General features: G+C 39.1%; 2 protein-coding genes and 1 long non-coding RNA gene across 7 annotated transcripts in view; 1 reads left to right on the top strand and 2 right to left on the bottom strand.

Moving 5' to 3' along the window:
• Nucleotides 1-1,570, bottom strand: part of LOC104595605 (GTP-binding protein, HflX) — a 32,109-nt gene extending 30,539 nt beyond the window's left edge. The window contains exons 1-2 of one of the 2 annotated variants that reach the window (XM_010256400.3): nucleotides 1,105-1,570; nucleotides 600-742 (exon numbers count right to left, since the gene is read on the bottom strand). In XM_010256400.3, coding sequence (XP_010254702.1) covers nucleotides 600-742; nucleotides 1,105-1,479 — 518 coding nt within the window. In that variant the 5' untranslated portion in view covers nucleotides 1,480-1,570. The remainder of the gene's footprint in view (nucleotides 1-599; nucleotides 743-1,104) is intronic. The other variant, XM_010256399.3, reaches the window with a different exon arrangement.
• Nucleotides 1,571-1,881: 311 nt separating this feature from the next.
• LOC104595604 (Ribosomal protein L12 family protein) lies at nucleotides 1,882-14,916 on the top strand. 4 transcript variants are annotated; one of them, XR_016075912.1, is made up of 3 exons: nucleotides 1,882-2,774; nucleotides 13,936-13,988; nucleotides 14,699-14,916. XR_016075912.1 is itself a non-coding variant. In XM_010256398.3 (2 exons), exon 1 carries the CDS (start codon nucleotides 2,085-2,087, stop codon nucleotides 2,769-2,771), a length of 687 nt encoding a protein of 228 aa, XP_010254700.1. In that variant the 5' UTR covers nucleotides 1,882-2,084; the 3' UTR covers nucleotides 2,772-2,774; nucleotides 14,699-14,916. The 4 variants fall into 4 exon arrangements, 3 of the variants coding, with proteins under 3 accessions (XP_010254700.1, XP_088743172.1, XP_088743171.1); XM_010256398.3 differs by lacking the exon at nucleotides 13,936-13,988; XM_088887046.1 differs by lacking the exon at nucleotides 13,936-13,988 and having other exon boundaries at nucleotides 14,685-14,916.
• On the bottom strand, nucleotides 1,907-13,928 carry LOC148791270 (uncharacterized). Its single transcript, XR_016075913.1, has 2 exons — nucleotides 3,534-13,928; nucleotides 1,907-3,486 (listed from the first exon to the last, which is right to left on the bottom strand). It is a non-coding gene; the product is annotated as an uncharacterized LOC148791270 (long non-coding RNA).
• Nucleotides 14,917-14,973: the final 57 nt, after the last annotated feature.

Below are 14,973 nucleotides of genomic sequence, written 5' to 3'. Positions count from 1 at the left end.
ATTCTGAATTGGGCTTCCATCTTAAGGTTGTTTCGGGATTTGAAGTATAATCAATTTACTGATCATTGGGATCACATCTTATAGGATGATAGTTTTGTATTATAATGCTCGCTGGAACTATTTAGTTGCATGCTTTACGTATCCTTGTATTGGGTTGTAGAGGAAATCTCTCCCTCTACAGCCTCCGATATCTAATAAATTTACTGCCTTTCAAAAAACAAGGAGATGAGGAAAACAAAGAAGTCCCACTTAGCGTAGGAGCAAGACAGAACCATCTTCACATCTTAACTGCACTTTTACAGAAGAAAATAATATAGATGACCAAAGATTGCAAATCCTTAAAACAGGAAGAGGCCCACAAACGACTTAAAACCATTAAGAAACTTACATGATCTTGTGCAAGTTTCTTGCAATGCAATTCAAATTGAAACCTAGAATCAAAGCAGGAAGTTATAAAGGGCCAAATAGAAAGTCCAGAGTTCTTTCATGCATTCATTCTACTTATGTGCACTTGCGTAACTCTGATAGCTCTGAGATCATATTGAACATAATCGGCTCTTCATTTCATGGAATCAAATTAATGTACTGAAATTACTCACTTCTGATAAGTAGAATCAACAACCATAAGTCCTGCAGTATCAGCTAACTGGGCTAGCTCCTTGAGTGATTCCTCTATGCCAAAAGTATCATCTTGATCACCTTTGCATTCAACGCCAACAAGATAAGCTTTTTCTTCAAATACCTAAAAAGTAAAGATCGAAAAAATTAATTCTTTGCCAATTAAGGGTTCAAAAAAAATTGGGTTGGTTCTGAACTTTTGATCTACCCAGATTCACCAAAAGTAAATATATTTCTATCTTTTCAAAGCACAGTAGGGAGTTATATAAAACATTAGCGAAGTGATAAAATTGTTCTTGAATTTAGGATATTCGGCTCAATTACAACATTCTTATAGGTTGAGTTGATATTTCGATTAAGAATTAAGACAGAAATGCACAGAGCGAGTAGAACAAGTTCTTCTGATTCCGAATTCTAAAGAAATCATTGATAATTGAAATCTTAAATAAGAACTACTGCGAGAGAAAGAGAGAGATGAGGATTGACCTCTCGCCCGTTGCGCAACTTGAACCTACTTCTGAAGTTGTCATCATCTTCGCTCTTCTTAGAGTCCCTTTTAGGAGGTGGCCTATATGAGGTTAGGTTATTCTCTGACTCTGTGAACTCTGCAACTCCATTACTGTTAATAGCTCCATCGACCTCCTCTTCTTTAGCATCAGCGACTGTTGGGTTCTTTTGCAAGAAACCACTCTCAGCAGATTCGACATCGAGGACTTCGATTTCTTCTCTGAGAGCTCTGAGTATTGGAATGGATATTTTCCGAATAGAAAACCTAGTTTTAACTAAATTTGGAGTCCATGGAAGAGCGGTATTGGGGATTACAGTTGGAGGAAGGATAATGGAACGCCAGCATGTGCTCATGATAGTGTTTTCAACTTTTCCGGTTTTCTCTTCTCAAGTTTCGTTCCGCCGTTCCGGTTCTGAACTTAGATATCTCTCTACCTGTGTGAGCATGCATCCCATTTTGTTTCTTGATGGAACCGTAGAAACGGTCCGTGCTTAACTCGCCACGTGTCTCAACTTTCGTTGTGTATAAAAGCCCCGATCTCAAACGGTTAAACCTAAACGGGTAATCGGATTTGCTGACAGTGATATATAACCAGATCTGCTATAAGCAGGACGTGTAGAACGAGCTACGATACCCAATCAGAAAAAAACACGTCGTACCCCGTAATACAATTCAAGGTTTAAACCCGAAATGTCGAAATGATCCGTTTTCCATATTCTGATTTTTCGATATAGAGAAATACAATATAGCGATGCTGTTTTTTTTTTTTTTTCGGTAGTGTAGGGTTTTAGGTTTATGCTTGCTGGTTTTAGTGAAAGTTGAATCTAAAAGAAGTTCGATCTTCACTCTTCAGAGCTGCAAGTCTCTGCAATGTTATGGTGTTTGTGGCTTTAGGATTACGAGTCCACTTCTATAGAAGGAAAGTATCACACGGTCTGTAAAGCTTCTGCGTAATCAAATGATGAGGCATCTTCAATCCATTTGGGCGTCATTGGCGGGTCGTAGTCGCTCCAGAATCGCTTCTCGAAACCCTAGTTTTGATTACCAGACATTGGAAAACCTCAATAATTCTGGGTTTAATCGATCGAAAACTTTGAACTTCTCATCTTATTCGTTTTCAGATCTCTTTCGTAGGCGAGAAATCGTTACTCCGAACGATCAGTCATGGAACCTTTCGAGTTTTGTGCGTGAATATAGTTCGACCGGACAAGAATCAAAGGTGGCTCCGACTGAGAGGGTTTCTGCTATTGTCGATGAGATCTCTGGTCTTACTTTGCTCGAAGTTGCTGATCTTACGGAGGCTTTGAGACAGAAACTCGGTGTGAGTGAAATGCCCATCATGACTATGATGATGCCGGGAATGGCATTTGGAGTTAAAGGTTCGGCGAAGGGAGGTGGAGCCTCAAAAGGTGAGGAGAAGAAGGCGGAGAAGACTGCTTTTGATTTGAAGCTCGAGGGTTATGATGCTGCTGCTAAGATTAAAATCATCAAGGAAGTTAGAACTTTTACTGATTTGGGTCTCAAGGAAGCTAAGGATTTGGTGGAGAAGGCTCCCACCTTATTGAAGAAAGGTGTGCCGAAAGAAGAGGCGGAGAAGATCATTGAGAAGATGAAGGAGGTCGGCGCGAAAGTTGTCATGGAATAAAAGGTAGCTTTGTTTGTTGTATTTTTTGGTTCCTCCGATGAGCTGAACCTGAATTGGGGTACGAGGTGAAGGAAATGATTCTAGGGTAGTCTGGATACATTTTACTTCAATTTTGTCCTCAAACAAATAGTTCAAAATTATACAGGAGCATTTCCAAATAATCCTTCTAAACTCATTGACTTGGAGTTTTCCAAGAGCGCTTACATAAAAGATGAAGGATTTTGGTTGATTTTCTTCTCATTATGATTGTTTTTTGAACACATTGCATAACTAGGATTTTTTACATTTATACGTACTTCTGTACTTCGAGCTGTCTAGCCAAACCATGTGTTTCAACACTGAACTGTTGCCCACTCTGAAAGAATATTTGGGTTTTTAAAAACTGAAAGAAGATATTCATTTTTTCTTCTTTTTGATGGATGGTATAGGGTAGTATTGTATTGATGAATATCAAAAGGGCAAAATTTAAAGCTACAAAATCTCTACATGGTCAAAGATCCCGGTAACCTCTATACATCAAAAGAAAACCTGAAAATAATTTCCACCTGTTTGTCCCTTGAAATGGTTGAATGGAAAACCTTCAAACTCCTTGATAATCAACACCCACCGGCCCAGCCAACCAAAATTCTTTTGGTCTTGCCTATAAGATATAGGTTGTAAGGCCGTAATCTATTTAAGATTTGTGAAGCCCTTTCTTTCCAATTGAACCAGCAAACTGTGAAGGGAAGGACATTCTATAAAATAGATCCTCTGTGACAAAACCCCATGACTGATCATGCAGCAATCAGCATAGATAGATTTCTCATCAGTACCCAAGATCCCATAAATAGTTGTAAAAACCAACCCAAGATCCCATAAACAGTTGTAAAAACCAAAAAAAAAAAAAAGAATCCACATATAAAGAGAAAAAACTACGGTGTCTAAGCAAGTTGGGTATTGTTTCATCATCATCTTTTGCATAAGTAGCATGTTTTCTCAAGAGAAAAAACTACTGTTTTAAAACCAACCCAAGATCCCATAAACGGTTGTAAAAACCAAAAAAAAAAAAACGAATCCACATATAAAGAGAAAAAACTACAGTGTCTAAGCAAGTTGGGTATTGTTTCATCATCATCTTTTGCATAAGCAGCATGTTTTCCTCTGGATATCAGGTGATTAATGATAAGGATCTTATTAAGGGTTGTAACTGTCTTTAGTAGTGAACAAGTGGTGCTTTATGTTGGTTCCTGTATAGGAGAGACAATTACTATGCAATTTCTTGCTGTTGTATATGGCATTTTAAATGCATTTCTATTGCTGAAGATTTCAGTTAGTTCTAGAAGTAGCTTCTTCACATTTATTATTGATCTATGCTTACATTTATCCCAACTAGCTAAACATTTTTCTTGTTCAGTTTCTTACCATTAATTCACTTCTTTATTTGTATTAATTAATGACTCTATTATTACACACATATTTAAAAAAGTGTAATCCCTCTCTCTCTATCTACCTATCTATCTATGCTTGTAAACAAAAGAATACATACTAAAGTTGCCCCGTAAGCCTTAAGATTCAGAACTTCATGATAAAATGAGTTAAAGCAAAATTTAAACTCATAAAAAATGTAAATGGTTGTAATAGATCAACCAAATAATCTATTACACAATTAGCACAAACAAAAACTAATATTTAACTTCATGTTTGAAATGAATATTGAGCTGTCTCAATGTAGTAATCATGTAAGTTAGGTGTGCAATAACATAGTGCTGGTATTTTTCATCAGGGAATATGTCAATTCCAATAAAATTTCATGTTGCTACCCATAAGTGGAAATGGAAATATGTCATGAAAAGGGTCGTTTGACTCCAAAAGGGTTGTTAACTTGTGCTTCTTTCTTTAAATCCCTTTGCGCTAGTTCTTCTCCTTGGGCATTCCTAGTTAAAGAAGTTTGGTCTAGGCATATTCCCCCAAAAATAGCTATCTTTTATTAGGAAGTTTACTATGGTAAAATCAATACGATGGATAACCTTGGCTGATTATCTTGCTAAACAAGGGGCTACTCGGGTCTCTTTGTATTGGGCTTCTCTGTAATTTCTTTGTCCTTTGTTCAGTTTATTAACTAAAGGGTGGATGGTATCCTCCATCTCCCCTCCTTAACGGGGAGGTAGCATCTCATGCCTCTTCCTAAAATGTACCCTCTTTGGCTATGAATTAATAAATTTTACAATTCACTGATAAAAAAATATATGTCGTGAAAACTATCTCATGTACTCCACATAGTGCTGGTAGTGTTCATTGGGGAATACATTGGTTCCAATAAAATTATGTGTTTCTACCCATGGAAATATAACTATGTCGTGGAAATATTAGGGAAATTAGGGACATTTTAAACCATAATAAGACTTGCTGATGGGTCGGTCACTAAACCTACTAAAGGTACATGGTTGTTCATTTTATGGGACACAAACATGATTCAAGTTTTAGATCATTTTATAGGATAATACTTTATGCCCTATGAAAAAATGTTACTGGTGGTGTGAATTGGCAATTGTCCAGACTTATAAAAAATGGCAATTGTCTAGTGTCTATGGTCCTACAGATGGAAAATCATATGCAGAGTTTGTGGGGGGAGTTGGAAATCTCTTTCAGTTGGAGTGCTCCATGGTGTGTCAATGTCAATGGAGATTGCAACATTATTGGATTTGCTTTGAGAAAAGAGGAGGTACAAGGATAACCAACATTGAATAATGGCCTTTATGGCCCCTCATTACTGAAGTTGGATTGATTATTGATAAACAATAGTTGGGAGGATGCACTTCCGAATATAACTCAAAATGCCCTTGTGAGATTGACATTTGGATCATGTACCAATTCTTCAAATGGGTACTACTCAAAGGAAGCCAGATCCATTCAGTATGAAGAAGATGCTCATTGAGGTCCCATGTTTCTTGGAAATAATTGAGGAATAGTGGTTAGGTCATCAAAATTGTTGAGCCTCAGGGGGTCCAAAATTATAGGTCAATCCAATAATTGAGAGATTTAGGTGCAAGTAGACAGGGTTGAAGAGAGGAATACTTGTCAAAAGAAGGTAAATAAACACTAATCTATGATGCCAAGAAGGTATGATACAGGGAGAGCTTTGACCAATCAAAACAGCCAATGAACTTTGATGATGCCACCTGATTGATTACGCCTTTTATGATATTGGTTGATTGGTTATAAGTTCTTCCTATATCATAGTCGAACCCTAAACATTATTATGAATGGTTGTATAGGATTCACATGGTTGATCCCATATAGATGGGACAAGGCTTAGATGATTATGATGAGCTTGGTAGCAAAAAAAAAAAAAGGAAAAGCTTGAGGTTCTTTGTGGAAAAGTGGCATGGAAGCGGTTCGAAAGAGAACAAGCGGGGTAGGTTCATCCTTCAACTAAAACCAAAATGAAAAGGGCGGAGTTTTCATCCTTCAACTGAAAGAGAACAAGTGGGGTAGGTTCATCCACTTGAGTAGTTGGGAAAAAAAATTATAAGTGGATAAACATATGCTTACTTGAAGAGCCATCTAGTGGAGGCTGGAAGCGGCTCGAAAGACTGCCAGAGAGTGACCATTTTGAGAAGCCTAAGTTCCTTCCCAAACGAACTAGATCTTGGCCTCCTAAAATGAGAAGCCAAAAAGGCAAGGTGGGCCAAGCCTCTCTCGACAGCCCCGCTCAAAATTCAAATCGTCTCCAGAAAGTGGGTCGTTCTAACAAGACTCACTAGTTAGGGGCTCCAAACCCGCTTCAAGTTTTGGGCCAGAATCTTTCTAGAGCCCATTCGCTAGGAATGAGAGAAGGGCCACATGGCTCAAGTCCACCTGAGACCCCAACTTTCTTAACTGAGCCTATCCCTGAAACTCCTCCTAGCTCGGGAAGACACAACAGAAAGATTTACAGACCTCCTTCATCACCAAATAGTACAAACTCCTCCTCAATCTTTGAATCAGAGGGCACCGATGGAGTTGAAGATTCGAGCTCTTATGCGACGAAGGCCAAACCAGATCCTAGGGAGGTGGCGTTCTCAAGGGCCAAAGACCTGTTCACTGGTAAGAAAGTTTGGGGAAGTGTAGAACTGTTCAAACAGACTCGTATGGTCAACCCTGATCGATTGTGAGCCAGCAAGCCTAGAGAGAGATCGAGGACGAGACTCACATTCCTTTTCCAGAGTTTCCCCTTCTCCTTCCTCTTCATTGCCTTTCAATATTCTTGTTTCTTCTTCTAACCTTGGATCTCACTTTTTTCCCCTTCTTGTACTCCAGGTTCGAACGGAGAGCTTTCCCGATCGAGCATTAACCCAAACTACCAAGAAAAGTCAGAAAATGGGCATCACAGTAAGGACAAACATGTAAGGAATGTTATCTTGGAAGAAGGCATAACCAATATGGCTAGGAATTTGGGATAAGCAAAGAAATGGGAATTCCTCACAATCGGACTCCAAAAAATGGGAGCCGTGGAAATCAGAAGGTTAAGTTTGTGAACAGAAGAAAGAAGAACTGTAAAAGGGAATTAAAGAGACTTCAATGGGGATTGACAGATCAAAAGACAACAGGGCCTAGGGCAGATAAGGGAAAATCAACGATCGGAGTTCAATGAAGTTGTTAACCTGGAACATCAGAGGGTTGGAGGTCAGCTAAAATGAAGTTTGGTAAAAGACACCCTGAGAAGAGAAACACCAAATATAGTCATCCTACAAGAAACAAAAAAAAAAAGAAGTGGACAGAACTTCTGAGAGCAATTTGGGGAATTCGTGGAAAGAAATGGGTTGTTCTTCCTGCTCTAGGCACCTCAGGGGGAATCTTCCTAGCTTGGAACGAAGAGGAGGTGTCGGGCATTGAGATAGATAAAGGAGAGTTCTCAATCTCCATACTCTTTACTAATAAAAGTGATGGTTTCAGCTGGATTATGACTGGAGTATATGGACCAAATGTTCCTGCAGATAGACCAAATGTTCCTGCAGCTGGATTATGACTGGACTCTCTGCACGAGTTTAATGAGCTCCCTTAGGTCCTAGGAGGTTGTTCTCCCAAGAAAATTCAAACAGAAGATTAGTAACTAGAAGCATGAGGGATTTCTCCAGTTTTATCTTGAGGCATAACCTTTGCGACCTCCCTCTCCACAACGGCCAATTCACTTGGTCAAAACTACAAGAGAACTTAATAAGCTGCAGACTGGATAGGTTTCTAGTAACTTCAGATTGGGCAGAACACTTTCCTAATCTTCTCCAAGAAATCAGACCTCACTGCACCTCAGATCACTGGCCATTAGTCCTGAGAACAGACCTGGTTCTGAAAGGTAAATCCCCATTCAGACTGGAAAAAGTGTGCACTTTGCATAAGGATTTTCACAAAAATGTGGCTTGGTGGGAGGAATGTAGTAGAGTCAAAGGCTGGGCTGGTTACAGATTAATGCAAAAATTGGAATTCCTAAAAAGAAAATTGAAATCCTGGGGGAGAAAAGAATTCAAATCTTTTACAGAGGAAAAAAGTGCTATCCTTTTGGAGTTGGAAGAACTAGACAAAAAAGGAGCAATTAGGAACTCTGGACAGAGAAGGAAGAAGTAGGAGAGAAGGTCTAAGGAGTTCTTGGGAAAAGGTGATCAGAAAAGAAGAAATCTATTGGAGGCAAAGGTCAAAGGCCAGATGGTTAAAGGAAGGAGGCAATAACTCAAAATTTTTCCACAGTTACGGGTTGGGAAGGCATAGGAAAAACTTCGTTTCAAAAATCAAGGTGGATCAAAGGGAGGTGGAAGATGCAGATGAAATTGCAGAGGCCGGCCTTAACCACTTCAAAAAGTTGTGCTCTAAGGAGAGAGTCAGAAAGTTTACTTTAAGAAGTTGGAGCGGGCCAACTCTAGCAGAAGATAAGAGATCTTGGCTTGAAAGAGATTTTGAGGAGCAAGGAATAAGGGAAGCATTTTTTGATATGGATGGAGATAGAGCCCCTGGGCCCGATGGTTTCCCCATTTTCTTCTTTCAGATTTGTTGGGATGTTGTAAGAGATGATCTTCTGGAGGTTTTCAAGGATTTCCACTCCTCAGCTGTTGTAAACAAAGGAAACAACTCTACCTTTATCTGCCTCATCCCAAAGAAAGATGGTGTCTTGGAAGTGAAAGACTTCAGACCAATAAGTTTAGTAGGAAGTGTGTACAAAATTCTGGCAAAAGTTTTAGCAAAAAGACTTGGGAGAAATCCTAAGAGAGCTTGTTTCTCCAAATCAGTTTGCCTTTGTAAAAGGAAGACAAATCGTGGGCAGCATCTTAATAGTAAATGAAATCATTGAAGATAGAAGGAAGAGTGGAAGGTCGGGCCTCCTTGTGAAACTAGATCATGAGAAAGCTTACATAAAGTAGACTAGGACTGCCTTCTCCAAGTTCTGAAATTGAGGGGCTTTGGCATGAAATGGATGTAGTGGATGAAGGGTTGTATAAGTTCAACGTGGTTCTCAGTCATGGTAAATGGAGAGGCCAAAGGCAAGTAGAGGCTCTGACAGGGCTGTCCTCTATCCCCTTTCCTTTGCACTCTGGTAATGGATGTTTTTAGCCAGCTAGTGGAAAAAGCCAAAAGCCTGAATTTAATTAAAGGTTTTCAGGTAGGAAGAGATACTCTTAATTTCTCCCATTTCCAGTTTGCAGATGATGTCATCCTCTTTTTTGGAAGCTAAGGAGAATATTAATAATGTGAAAAGAGTGCTGCATTGTTTTGAATTAGTCACTGGCTTGAGGGTAAATTACTCAAAAAAGCAGCCTAGCGACTATAAGCCAAATTGAAGAAACCCTCTTGGATAGCTTCAAGGAAACTCTGAATTGCTGAGTGGAAAACTTCCCGTCTTATTTGGGCCTGCCTCTTGGTGGGAATCCAAAAAGTCCAAGCTTCTGGGAGCCAGTGGTGGAAAAATGTGAAAAGAAGTTAGCCACTTGGAAATGTTATTACCTATCAAAAGGGGGCAGACTTACCCTCATCAAGGCTTCCCTTGCAAATCTGCAATGTTTCATATCCCTATCAAGGTCAGGTCACATATTGAGAAACTTCAAAGAGATTTTCTTTGGGAAGGTGGAGGTGAAAAAAAAAAAAGACATCTAGTAAAGTGGAGTCAAGTCTGCAAGCCTAAAGAGGCTGGAGGGTTGGGGATTGGATGCCTAAAAGAGAAGAACAATGCTCTACTCAGGAAATGGTTGCGGAGATTCCCCATTGAAATGAATTCTCTTTGGGTAGCTGTCATCACCAGCAAGTATGGGACTATGGGTTAAACGCAAACGGTTGGGACTGCAATCTCCGCTCAAACCAATTAGCTTCCTCAAATCCTTGGAAAGGCATCACATCTATTCACAACATCTTTTTTTCTTTCATAAGATTTAGAGTGGGTAATGGTACCAGAATAAAGTTTTGGACAGACCTGTGGTGGGGCAATTCCACTCTAGCGGAATCTTATCCTAGAATTTTCAACCTCACCCTAAACAAAGAAGCAACCATCTCTCAGTGTCTCCCCACTTCTCCCGATGAAAACAACATAAATTTGAGCCTTAGAAGACCCTTAAGGGACTCGGAGATTAGTGAGATAACTGATCTCCTCCACTCTCTCAGAGAAGCCTACATTTCCCCAAACTCCCAAGATTCCCGTGTCTGGAAACCTCACCCTGTTGGTGAGTTCTCTTCCAAGTCTTTCCTTGAGGCTCTGGTTGCAGGAGACTGGGACTGTTTCTTCCCTTTCAAGAAGATCTGGTGTAAGTTTGTTCCCTCAAGAGTGTGTTTTTTTCTGTTTGGGAGGCCTGTCTGAATCAAGTAAACACCTGTGAATTACTGCAGAAGAAAAATCTTGGAAGGCTTTATATCTCTCCTCACGTCTGCATCCTCTGTTTTCTTGAGGGGGAGACAGCTGATCACCTTTTCATACACTGCCAGGTAACCAGCAACATCTGGAACTACTTACAGCTAGTTGGGTACAGCTGGGTGGCTCCTAATCATCTTCAGGACCTGATTTCCCAGTGGCAAGGCAAAGGTCTAAGCAAGAGAGGTAAGGTATACTGGCAAATAGTGTTACATGCTGTGCTATGGGGAATTTGGGAAGAAAGGAACAATCGGTTGTTTGAAAACAAGGTAAAATCCAAGAGTGAGCTGATCCATCATATCAATTATCACTGCAATTTGTGGGCTTCTGGCTCAGAAGTGTTCACAGGAATCAATGTTAATGACCTTAACAGGAATGTTGTCAACTTTCTGTTCTCCTCCCCTTCTACCCCACATACCCCAAGGTTCCATCAATAAGAAGGGAAGGTGCTTGGACTCTAAGCTTTGACATTAGTGCATTGAGTAGCCCTGGAGTTGCTGGCATAGGGGGAACTTTAAGGCTGTGTTTGGTTTGAAGGAAAAAGTAGGGAAAGAAAGGGAAAGGTAAGAAAACCTTTACAAATCTTGTATAGGTTCCCTTGCCTTTCCCTTCCTTTCCCTACCTTTTCCTTCAAACCAAACATAGCCTAAGAGACGAAAATGGGTTCATCTGCTGGGTGTACAGTGGACCAATTGGTATAGCTGATTCTACAAAAGCAGAAGTGTTAGCAGCTCTCACAGGGATTCGCCTAGTCAACAGACTGGGCATTCAGAACTTCTCCATCGAAGGCGACTCAGCAAACACCATAAAATGGTTAGGAAAACAGGAGGCTGGACCATGGAGACTTGGTCACTTCCTAGCAGAGGCAAGGGACCTATTGGCTTCTAAGAACGCATCTCTGTACTGGATTCCAAGGGATTTAAATGCCATTGCGGATGGATTAGCAAAACTAGGTGCCGTTCTGGAGACATTGTATTGTGACAAGTTCCCTCCTGTGTAATTTTTAGGGGCCTGACCCTTGTTTTGTACTCGTACACATTCTTGTGTACCCCCTTTTCTTTTAATGAAATTTGTTAACTTCCTTAAAAAAAAGACCGATTTTTATTAATTTTTTTAGGGTAAAACAGTTTTAAAAGCACAAGGCACAAGGGCCAATTTGCACCTGAGGTGCAAGGCGCAAGGTGAGGAGCACGCCTTTTTTAAGAAATGCGCAAAATTACAAAAAAAAAGCTAAAAATAAAAAAAAAGTTTGAAAATTCAAAAAATATGCAAAAAAATTGTAAAAAAATATTAAACATAATGTTAATAAAAATTATAAACTTAAATTTTAAAATAAATGTTTTAAAAAACCTATTATCTAAAATTAAAATACATAAACATAGCATGTAAAGCGTATTCAAATGAAAATTTAAAAATAAAAGCAAACATATAAAGCATTTTCAAGCATGTAAAACCCACAATCTCTTTTTCTCCTTAATTGCATTGCTTCAACTAGCTAATGTGATGTAAAACATATTGCATTCTTGATTCTATGACTCGCCTTTGTACCATGCCCCTCGAGGCAAGTCCAAACAAGTCTATGTTAGGGTCTGAAATTCTTATTTCTCACATAAAAAATAATGATTTTATAACTTTCATTGCCTTTTAAGAAGATATTTTATTGCAACGAATGAATGAAACCTCCCCTAAGACCTCCCCTGTTGGTGATGTCATCAGACAAAGACCTCCCGTCTTACCAATCTGTCAATATCCGTTTACATGTGACATCACATGCAAGTAAGTTTTTTATAAAAATCCAAATTTGACCTTCTATGTCTCTTTGCCTTCAACTCGTTGTGTCTAACTTATTTTATTTGGAGATGTTTGTTCTCGGTAAATCTGATCTTAACCCAAAGTAACGACTCTGCTCCCCCCAAATACCCGGAGGTTCTAAGCATGCCTTAAATAAATTATGGAGGTTCAAAAGAAAGTTAGAATTTTCTGATGTGCAATCAAAGAAAGTGCAACCCCAAGAGAGGCAATGGGATGGCATTCCTGAATCTTGGAGGAACTTAGTGATGCTGAAAATCCTTTGATTTTGGATTTATGTGGAACTCTTTACTCACTCCAAAGATTCCAGAGCCGCATGGAGTTGCCCCATTCTTTCCTTCTTTTTTTGGAACCAGGAGTTGCCTCAGTAACTGTTTATCTGCTACAATTAAGTGAATAGTGGATATAATATCCATGAATCTGTTGCAGTGTTTATGAAGTAGTTCCAGCAAACCCCAACAACCATTAGTTCTCATTTCTTTTTGAAACATCGGCATACATTGTAAATTATACAAGTTACTCTTAGAGACAGAAAACCATTTAAGTCAATACAGAAGGTATCTTTTTAAAAGTCAGAACAAGTAGGCGTTCTGGAGTAGTGGGATTAGTTATAAAATGGAAGAAAAGCAGATCCAGACTAACAAACTGGATGGATCATGTCTGGTCCAATATTGAATTCAGATTGCATTGGCCTTCTTTTTTCAAAGCCAAAATCGCCTGAGTTCTTTTAGGGAAACTTGGATTGAAATAAATACAATTCTAAGTCCTAACAGCATAGTCATAATGCAAATGACAATATTCTGATCTAGCTAGTGTACAAATTTGGAGACTATGAATTGACGGCATCAGGGAATACCATCTACACTTTAGTCCTTTGAGGCCTTGTGGCATACTTAAGCTTTGAGCAAGGTTACTCGTCTTCTCCTTCATTTCCCGAACACTTGTCTGGTGGGCATCTTTGTATGCCTCTTATCCAAAAGAGACAGCTTTTCTGCTCCTGATTCCATTGCAGCTTCAGTGATCTCGGTACATATACAAGTTGCTAGTTTCCTGATAGTGTTGCCTTTATTAGCTCGCCTTCACAACATCAAACTCTGCTGCAGAAAGGTCTTTCTATACACGAAATCACGAACTGACACTGTTTCCACTTGGACAATTCGCATAGATTTTGCATGTTTCCTAAAATTCCTGCTGTTGGCGAGTATCTACACTCTTCTCATTATTTTCTATTTTTCTGCCAAATAAACTATAAACATGTAAGGATTTCTGATTATGCCCAGATCACTTTCTAGGCCAAGATTTGTCTGAATTTAGTTTGTTGACAAAACAAAAAGAAGATTGGGGCCTTTAATTCCATGTCTATAGGACACCAACCAAAGAATATGAAGCATATTTAGTGACTATTGCGTCAGAACTTTTCAAAATCCCAATATCCATCTCTTCCCACATGTTTCATGGTCAATGCCACCACAGCCAATGCTTCTTTAAATAAAACTTTATCTTTCTCTGCAGAAATCAGATGGGGATTGAGGAACAAGCAGTGCTTCTATGGTTGTTTACATTATGTAAGTTTGTAATCTGAGCTGTTAGAGCACTTGTAGAAGCCATTACAGAGAACAGAAAGCAGAGTTAGAGCTTGGTCTAAAAAAAAAAGTGTAAGGCTCAATCAAACAACCAGCAACATCAGGGTTATGTAACACAGAGATATTCGATGAGCACTAATAATCAGAATGCCTGTAAATTCTCGGCAATAACTGCAATTGTCGGTGCTGGTGGTGATATTGGTGCTACAGTAGTAGACGTCTCACCCGCACGGCAAAGTGATTTCAGTCACTCGAAAGTAATGGTGTGCTATCACTGCTCTAGATCGCAAGGCATTTTAGACCTTTTAAATTTTCTGTTAGACATAACGGTTAATGCATCCAAGAGGGGAGATCTAAGGGAGGTTTTAGTATTTAGAATAAATCTCAAAAAGGGGAGGTTTGAGTCTTTTACCCAATTTTTTATATTATGGCGAAGTCATTTACAACCTTTGATGGAACTTTTCGCATTTTGGTTTACCAAAAATACCAATCCCTTTTTTATTAGTAATAAAGTTTATCAAACAAAGTGGGCTTTTTTAGATTCTCGTATTCTTGGGGCAAAAGCTCTGTTCACATAACATTCAGTCACACATTAGAAATATTTCAAATGCATGTATGTTCAATTCATAGGGAGATGTTTTAGTGTACATTGAATTTTCATGCTTTTAGAGTGTGCAGAGCTTTGCTTGCAGGGAATCCCGTCATACCTCAGTATGCATGACTTGAGCAACTCCGTGCCACTTTCCCTTTTGACTATGGGGCTTTTCTGCTGTTTTGAGTGTTTGAGACCATTGGCGTTTCTAGTATGAATCCTTTCCCATCAGCATTACATAGGCATTTTGAGTTCAACAGTAATTTTCTATTTGGTTGTATATGTTTTTGAGTGAATAAAAAAATGGAAAAGTATGGACAGGCAGGCCTATTGCAGATTTTTGAATTTCTGAATTTCACTGTAGACATATAAATA

The sequence above is a fragment of the Nelumbo nucifera genome, chromosome 5 (genome assembly GCF_055504915.1).
Source record: "Nelumbo nucifera cultivar China Antique chromosome 5, China Antique-T2T, whole genome shotgun sequence".
Lineage (NCBI taxonomy): Eukaryota > Viridiplantae > Streptophyta > Magnoliopsida > Proteales > Nelumbonaceae > Nelumbo > Nelumbo nucifera.
This window is presented reverse-complemented; position numbering and strand designations above follow the sequence as displayed.

Bases quoted from the DNA above. Each gene is read 5' to 3' on its own strand.
- LOC104595604 (XM_010256398.3), top strand. From the start codon at position 2,085: ATGATGAGGCATCTTCAATCCATTTGGGCGTCATTGGCGGGTCGTAGT.